The sequence below is a fragment of the Triticum dicoccoides genome, chromosome 4A (genome assembly GCF_002162155.2).
Source record: "Triticum dicoccoides isolate Atlit2015 ecotype Zavitan chromosome 4A, WEW_v2.0, whole genome shotgun sequence".
NCBI lineage: Eukaryota > Viridiplantae > Streptophyta > Magnoliopsida > Poales > Poaceae > Triticum > Triticum dicoccoides.
The window spans coordinates 593421512-593430286 of NC_041386.1; the positions used below are offsets into that span (position 1 = coordinate 593421512).

The window sequence follows — 8775 nt, forward strand, 5'->3', positions numbered from 1 at the left end:
TTGCTGATTTTGAATGTGCCAAATGAAACGAGAGTTACATGGGTGCTGCGTTTATGCTCCCGAGCTCATCTGCACCCGCACATAAAAAAAATGATCGGCCGGGAGACTGCATAGCCAGTTGAAGTGGGGGATGTATCCGGTGCACCCGCACTTGCTTTGCTACCGAGGTTCACCGGATGCCATAAAATATTTTTAAAAATCTGAAATTCAATGTTAATGCAATATCAATGTATGATGTCACAAAATTTCATATAAAAAATTGAAATATTTTTTGAGATATAAAAATGACAAATTTGACATCACTGTGATAATGGGCCAAATCTAAAGCTCAAGTTATGTTATGTACTATTCAGTGTGGAATTTGTCATTTTTGTTTTTCGAGTTATGTTTCGAATTTCGACTTGAATTATTGTGACAACCTACATTGATATTGTGTGAGTGTGCTATTTTTTCAGAATTTCTTGAATATTTTAAAAGCACAATATGAGCTTGGTGCACCGTTAGCACCACAAGCTCCGGTGCACCAGATATTTTCCCAGTTGTTCAAGACTTTACTGTGCAAGTACGAGGTGTGCAGATCGTTGGACACCGGAGATCATGGTGAGGTTTAGACTTTATAGGGAAGGTCAAGAGCATTGCTGGGCGGGGGCAACGGCTGGGGCAGGTCGGGGCGACGGTGCGGATGGGGGATGCCATGTTTGTGCCGATGGTATGGCTGGCATTACGTGTGAGGGAGGAGGAAGATAGGCTGAGTAAGAAGAGGCATGCCAACCGTTCGATCGAAATCCAACGGCTCGAAAATTGATCCACTCCAACTTTTTATAAGGCAACAACAAAATACTAAGTATTTCTCTACTGGCAAAGTGCTATATTATGCTAAGATTACATAAAAGGAGCAGGGATATTGTCAGTTAGATAGTATTCTTGTCCCTTCACATGATGTAATATTTACTCCATCTTTTCAATAAACACCGTTTATATATTTACATCGTTCTCATTAATATTTGTAGGAACATATTTGTAGAAAATAACAATTGTTTGTATAACAAGTCTATCTTTCACACACTGCATATTTTCACCTCGTGAATCTACATATTTGAACTCAAAGTAAGAAAAGTTTGAATATAGCCCAACAACATGCATGTTGAGAGAAATACCGTAAGTAGCATTTCCCATACATGTAAGGAGAAACACAAGTAGTGTGGTTGATGAGGTGCCATGTATGGTGAGGTGTGATAAAACTAATTGTGACCAAATATATTGGATAAAACTAATTGTGATCAGAAGAAGGATAAATTGCATTAACTTTTCTTTCCCAACTCATCCTTTTTACATGATTCCTCAAGTAGTGTGTGTTTGATGTAGGGATGCAGGCGGACAGTGTGCGCACACATCCGTAGGGGTGTAATTTGAACATCATCAATTCGTATCCGGCCGTCGTGGGCGGACGTACGGGGACACGGTTCACTTTTTTTTAGAAAAGGAAGATTACCCTTGCCATCTGTGTCAGAGCGATGCATGCAGTCATTTTATTAATTATTTATAAAGATTTTATAAAATAGTACGTTGGATAGTCTGAAGCCATCATCTTAGCAATATCTATCACTATTCCTATTCATTTGATGAAGGGATGCTGATAGTCTAAGCCTAATACCAAACAGACATCGCCCAAATGCCTAACATCTAAAACCGGAGGCCTCAACCAAGCCACATACCGGGTCTAGGGCACAAATTAGTCTGACGCACTTTCATGGGTCATCGCCGCCGTCCTCCACCAATCTATCTTCAGAGTGGACACTCATGTAATGACCTTGCCAGGCATGCCGTCGACGCCGCCACGGTGCCAAACAGCGTCACCGCCATGCGCTCGTCCATCCAGACGCATCTGTCATCGAGATTCAACCGCACCATGCCACCAATACTCGTCGTCGTCGACGCGGTAGATCCAACGCCGCTCCTCCTGCTAACCTCCACACCATCGCCGTGACTGGAGCTGCCACACCGAGCCCACCACCCACGATAACTCTCCCCACAACACCCAAGCCTCCCAAGACGGCGCCTCCATGGAGGATACGACACGCTCCACTTGCATCCCTAGTTTGATGAAACAAGTACCATCACAGTGTAGCCAAAGCAACTTAGAGCATCTATAGCCGAGCGTACCAAACCGGCCTCAAACGTCTGGGCGGCCCGCTCGGTCACCAAAATCTGACCCAGACGGGCACCTCAAACTAGCCTGAAACGTTCGGGCTGACCCACACCCTCATATCCAGCCCAAATACGGGAGGTATATGGGGGCGCCCGCCACGCAGGACTAACGATGGGGTCCCACGCGGAATCGTCCGGAAACCCGACGGTCCGACAGACACCTCCTCCGTCACCGCGGTGTGAACATCACGTAACACCGCTCTAGCTCGCCGCCAGAGGACAAATCCGGCTGTTTAAGCTGGCCGGCGTTCCCCAACCCTAGCCCATCCACCTCCTCCCTTTCTGTGCCGCTACCCGAGCTCGCCTGCCTCCTTTTTCCCGCTCTCCCACGCTCTCCGGCATCGTCATGGTCCGGCGCAAGATCACGGCATACGCTATGCTGAAGCCGGAGCACCGGAGGCAGATCGCGTAGATCCAGGCGAGGCGTGCTGCCCGCATCGCTGCTGGGCGGCCTACAGACTCGCCAGAGCTGGAAAAGGAGGAGCAGCAATAGTCGGAGGAGGAGGAAGAAGGGCAGCTACCGGAGCCGATGGAGGTGGCCTATCCGAAGGAGGAGGAGGCGGAGCAGCCTGCTGCGGGGTTCAACATGGCGGACGCGGACGCGGACATGGTTCAACATGGCTGCTACAGCCTACAGGTCTGTGCAGAAAAAGGGTTGGTCTGCTCCCCTAGCGAGGTGGCAAACACGGGGTCGGCGTTAATTAACTACGTACTAGCGTAATAGTATTCGACATATTAGGGACAAGGCCACGTGGGTGGGTAGGGTAGGGGCCATGCAAATGCAGCCCAACCGGGCGAGCGCACCAAATGCACTTCCTGTGCGGCCTGGTTGTAGCAATAGTGTTCTTTCCGTCACGTCAGCTGATACTTACAAGTTTGAACCTTCAAAATCACAACTTGACTGATCAGTCCGCTCATGCAACAATGGGGAAGTGTCGGTGTTGTCCTCCAACTGCAGTACCACTAGTTTTTTCATTCTTTTCTCACCATTTCTTGGCGGCCGCCGGCCAGGTGGACCTTTTTAAAACTCCGATTACAATGTAGAAGTACACGTAGTGACACAAATACACACTCACTACTGAAAACTGGGTCGAAGTTGCAGAGCATGAAGATGTTTTTTATAGTGAAATGCTATCCGGCGAACGCCAGAGTTGTGGCATTTCCCGGCGACCGCATCGGCCGCCGCCGTTCGATCTATGAGCACGAATCGCGGCCGAAGGATGATTCCACGTCATATTTTTTGAATAGTTGGCTCTGACAAACTTCTTGCAGACACCCCAGAGTCGCTACAGCACATTGTCTGTGTGTGTTTGCACCAAAACACATGTGAGCGTATGCAACTTAAAAATCCGGAAACTCAATAACCTTCCATTTTTATAAGGAACCAACCTCACCGCTTGGGCTTGTTGGAGTCGAATCCGGTTCACCAGAGCTACGTCATGGTGAAAATCTTTCATCTGAACTTAAGTGGTCGGATGACATTTGTCGTAGTTGGGCGTTGTCAAGGACGGCGGTTGATGTTAATGCCTTGGTTCGTGCCATTGGCCACTCCAGCATGGCATTTTGGTGTCATGTACGTTTTTCCCTTAAAATAACCAATTTCATTGCATGCATGCATCTACGATGTCTTGAATAATTCTTGAGATTGTGTTGTTGGAGGGCCAAAATTACTTTATATGGAGGCTTTTAACGGTGGAGGCATGGGATCGCAGATGCAGATGCACAGGGGCTCGTTTGTGTCGCTGGGGAGACAGGAGGGGAGAAGATGACACTAGGGTTTTGGTTTGAGAGGGAGGATAATTGGTTTCTTTGTTGTTTGGCTTTTTGGGCATGGATTATCCTAGATGGTTGGATAAGAAACCACTTGAGTTTTTTCTACAACTTGCAATTAAATAATTGTTGAGTTGGTTTCTTCAAGCCAACCTAAAGAAAGAACTCTTTGAGTCGGTTTTCCTATAGATCCGTAACTAATGATTTTTATAATTATTTTGTGTTGGCTGAATTTTTCGTCCAAAACCAACTCTATGGACTGACCGAAAAACTAGGATTCCCTGTGGTAGTGTATACATATATAGTACACGCCTTATGAATGGATATTATTACCAGAATATTCAGAAAGCAATGTCCACAATTTGCATGCAGCCAGACGCCAGTCATTTTCGTTTGGAATCGTCTACTTGGCTTGATATTTCAGCAAGCTTTTGCCGTTGGTGTCGTTGCACCAACAGATACATGCGAATGCATGGTTCAGCTAGACATTCTCGTCAGAAACATGCATGCCTGCCTGCATGCCCTCCCTCTCACCACTTCCAAATATAATTATACAGGATAATGTATTCCGTACTATACATATGACATGTTATATTTTCTTGTTTCATTTTTCATCGGTAGAAGTGCAGCTGCTATGCAATTGCAGCACAGAGTTGAGTCTTCCTACGATCTCCTCTGCCGTAACGGTGAAGCCCTCATCCACCTGAAAACAAAATGCGAACTAGCTATTGACCAGCATTGTATTCTCCTACTTCGTTCAGATGAATATAATACGTATGAACAAACATGATTAGCTCTTTTTCCCGGGGGAACATGCATGATTGCCTAGATTGACAATTATGTTTTTGTTCAATAAAAATTAATGGTCATCACACGAAAGTGCTACACCATTTACAAACATTCTACGGAACCTTCCAAACTCAATATTAAATACCCCCTCCGCCCTGAATTTCACTGGGTTAGGGCCCCTACCCTTTTATTCTCCAACCAAATCTCACGATATCAGCTCGTCCGTACAGTCCATAAAAAATTCCCCGTAAATGTAGCTTTACTCGTCATCAAATATATATGTAGGCTCTACGATAGTACGTTTGTGGAATTTTCTAAGCATGTTGACCATGCCTTGCAAATTAAGAAGCTTCCTCACAATGCGGGATAGATTATGTATTTTGTACAGAACATTAGTTAAGGCCATCGTAGAACAACTATGACGGTATGATCGATATCCAATTTTTAAGTTTTGCCGGGGCCAATATTTATTTTGTTGAATGCTTCGAACTATTCAGCTTAAAACAATGAATATAAGTTTTAGTGTAAATAGCCCAGTTTAAAACAAAACTTTCGAGCATTGGAATCACATTGTCTTCGAAACATGAATGTCTTTTTGGTCCAAGTTGCTAATCACTTCGGTTTAGCTAAATCTAAGTCATCTGAGATTGTCCTATATCTAAGACGATGCTCTAATTAAGCCGTTTGATGTCCACATGTTGAGATACATGTAGAAGTGGGTCTAGAAATTCCGTGCCCGGCAACTATATTCAAAATAATTATAATTGCTAATATTGAGAATACCTCATTATGAAGCGAGTGTAACAATGGTTGATTATCAATGGAATATACTCCCTCCGTTAACTAGATGTTCTAACTTTTTTCTGATTCAAATGTATATAAACGCAGTGTGTTTGTTCATTCATTTCAGTCTATATATAGTCTATATTGAAATATTCAAAACATCTTATAATAGTGAATGGAGGGAGCATCATATATGTTGGGTTGATGAAACATCTTACTTGACTTTTATGTATATATGATCCATTTGTTCCGCGGAGATATTTGCTGCTATCATTTACCTACTGTGAATAATTGGTTGGAAATGTGAAATCAAGGAATGAAACTTGCCTTGGCCGTGATGGTTATGATGACAGTGCAGGCCGTGAAGGGCATGACATTGGCGTGGGTGACGGTGAGGTGGAGCCCCTCTTCCACCTCCGACAGCACCCTCACCACCACCCCCTGGACGTCGTGGCAGAGGATCCTCACCATGACGCCGGTCTCCGAGAACCGCACCTCGATCTCCGGCAGCGGGTTATTCCCCCCAGAAGGCGCCCCCGATGACGCCGACGAGGTCAAGCCGTTCTGGTCTGAAAGGGCGGCGTCGGCGTGGCGCGGCTTCTTCTTGATGAGTACCACGGTCTCGTTGCTCCTGCTGCTGCGGCCGGCGGCTGCCTCCAGGGCCTTGATCTTCTCTTGCAGCTCCTTGACGTGCCTCGTCGCGTCGGAAAGGATCGTCGCCTTGTCCATCTGAATCAATCATATGGATCTACACTGAGATGATTTATTTTCGTGGTGAAGAAGAACTAAGTGCAGGTGTTCAAAGTGGAGCGCGCACCTTCTTGAGGCCGGGGATGACGGTGGAGAGCTCGATGAAGCGCTGGTTAATCTTCTCCCGGCGCTTCCGCTCCGCCATGATATGGTCCTGCGCGTACGGCGGCCCCGACGACACGGGTCCGGTGCTGGTAGGGCTCCTTGCGGCGGTCCTCCTCGTCGGCTGGGACCCGTACACCATCTCCGGGACGACAGGCCCGGCCCCGGCGCTGCCGCTGTCCAGTGTGCCGTCACTGGCCGGCAGCGCGGAGGCGGCGCAGAAATTCCAGCTCGTCACGGGAAGGCTGGTGCCCCCACCGTTCCTGCAAAGCTTCGCAGCGCACCTGGCCGAGTTCGGGGACGGGCGCCAGACGTCGTGCTCCATGGCCGCCGGGGACGAGAAATTGCCTGAACCTCCGCTACCGTCTGTAGTTTCGCCGGAGCTCGCGCTGTTTGCCGGATTGGCTCCCGTAATCAGCTCTTCGAAGACGAGACGCTGCTCACGGAGCGCCTGAAGCGAGGGAAAGGCTGCCTCGCCGGAGTCGCCGTTGACGTGGACCACCACCGGGTCTGGGTGCTCCTGCTCCAGCGTGTCCATGGCCCATTCCATGAACAGGGCGGAGTCGTCCATGTTGCCTACTTAATTTGGATGGATGCAAATAATGGAGAGGAACCTTCTAATTAGGAAAGAAAAAGCACAGTTTAACCTAGATAGATGGTTGAAAAGTTTCCGAGAACCTTCTAAACCAAACTGAATGTAATACAGAAGGAGAAAGAGATCCATGTACGTACGTTACTATAAGAGGAGTCTTGTCCAAACTCAGTACACTACTTACCTCAAATCCTTCCTAAGCTTGCAGAAGATGTTATGATTAGCAAGTCCCCTCCAAATTATTTAGTGAGCATGCAGCGCTACCCAAAGAAGCAACGGAAAGTTTTGCCTTATATAGATATAGGGCAGTGACACCGCAGTGACAGTCGCTCCAATGCTAGAGGCCTCTGAATGGCTCCTCCCTTTCCAGAGGCCAATAATGCATGGGAGAAAACAGTCCTTTCAACCAAATCTGGTTATGTCGCCTAAATCAGGTGAAAATGATATTTTGCACCCCCTACAATACGCTAGGTAAACTAAACTACAAGAGCTGATGTCCACGCTTGATGTGTTGATTTGACCTAGCTCATTTATCTCTGGAGCTAACAATATTTCTCGTGCTAATTCGTCCCTGGTGAATATCACAATCTCATGCCGGGCGCGCGCGCTTCAGAGTGACACTTCGATAAAAGGAGAAGACAAAGAAGTAGGAAAGATCTTTGGATGCCTTAATTTAATTAGTCGAATTGCGGTGAAAATTAATTAAGTATGTAGTCGATGGCTCGATGCTGATGTCTTATTCGTGCTATGCTGAGTATTTTATCTTCATCTGCAACTCCACCAAGTCTCTGCAAAATTAAGTGCAATGTGGAGCCACTTACAATTAATATGCATCACCTTGTCTTTGTCGCTAAGCACTTGCAACCTTTACACGTTAGAACGGATGGAAACATAACTTGTGGATTTTTAGTTATACTAGGACTATGCTCGTGCGTCGCAACATGATATAAATATTATATTAGTATGTTAGCTTGTGATTATCTGCCCATATTAATGTGATTGTGTAAATAAATATTTAATAAATCTTGATTTACCTTATAGTTTGATGAGAAATTAGGTAAGTAAATTAAAGTGAAGTTAGTTTAGAAGCTAAGTAAATTAAGGTGATTGATTATCGTATACAGGAAAGGCTGGACGAATGGGTGGTGGGAAGAAAAGTGAAACATGAGACCTTACATTCTTTTTAAGTAGTAGAGATAGAGATTGATGAAGACAAACAACTTCAAATGAATTCATCCACGTATTAAATCAAGATGTGAGGACAAAGTAATATTCGACAGAAAAAAGTTAGCATTAATAAATGAAATGTAAGACAAGTTTCACATCACAGAAGATTAGAGCTTTACTGAGTTTCGACAAGACCCCGAGAAGGCGGCATGCCAAGTGTCCACATGATGTCATTGTTGAGGAAATATGCACACATATCTTTGATGCAGCATTTGACTTTGACATGGCCACAGTTCTCACTAGCAACTTGTGTAAGTATTTTTTATTGTAATGCAAATTGTTGCGATGGACACGCTCATTCATATGTGCGCAAACATAGAACCCACATGCCATATAGGACCAACTATCTGTTACCTACAAGGGAAATTGAATTTGTTGGGTAGCTTGTTGGACTCCTTGCAACGATCCCCTTCTCCTAGTCATGTGAATACTTGGCCGAAATAGTCGTGCCTCTATATCAAGGAACAAAGGTAAAATATCTTGTCCCAAGGTACAACAACTGCAAGCACAGAAAAAAAAGGAAGGCGTAAGCACACAAAGGTAGGTGGATATAA

At 45.6% G+C, this 8775-nt stretch overlaps 1 protein-coding gene across 4 annotated transcripts; it reads right to left on the reverse strand.

Moving 5' to 3' along the window:
- Positions 1-4274: 4274 nt before the first annotated feature.
- LOC119287096 (transcription factor bHLH19-like) lies at positions 4275-7304 on the reverse strand. Of its 4 annotated transcripts, none has more exons than XM_037566605.1 (4): positions 7179-7304; positions 6368-6978; positions 5878-6279; positions 4275-4681 (listed from the first exon to the last, which is right to left on the reverse strand). In XM_037566605.1, the coding sequence occupies exons 2-4, from the start codon at positions 6971-6973 to the stop codon at positions 4583-4585; spliced, it is 1107 nt and encodes a 368-aa protein (XP_037422502.1). In that variant the 5' UTR covers positions 6974-6978; positions 7179-7304; the 3' UTR covers positions 4275-4582. The 4 variants fall into 4 exon arrangements, with proteins under 4 accessions (XP_037422502.1, XP_037422503.1, XP_037422501.1 ...); XM_037566606.1 differs by having other exon boundaries at positions 6368-6981; XM_037566604.1 differs by having other exon boundaries at positions 6368-7016.
- Positions 7305-8775: the final 1471 nt, after the last annotated feature.

Bases quoted from the DNA above. Each gene is read 5' to 3' on its own strand.
- LOC119287096 (XM_037566605.1), bottom strand. From the start codon at position 6,973: ATGGACGACTCCGCCCTGTTCATGGAATGGGCCATGGACACGCTGGAG. The intron at 6,280-6,367 runs GTGCGCGCTCCA...TGATTGATTCAG, and splicing joins TCATCCCCGGCCTCAAGAAG to ATGGACAAGGCGACGATCCT. The intron at 4,682-5,877 runs GCAAGTTTCATT...TTTTGTTTTCAG, and splicing joins TCATAACCATCACGGCCAAG to GTGGATGAGGGCTTCACCGT.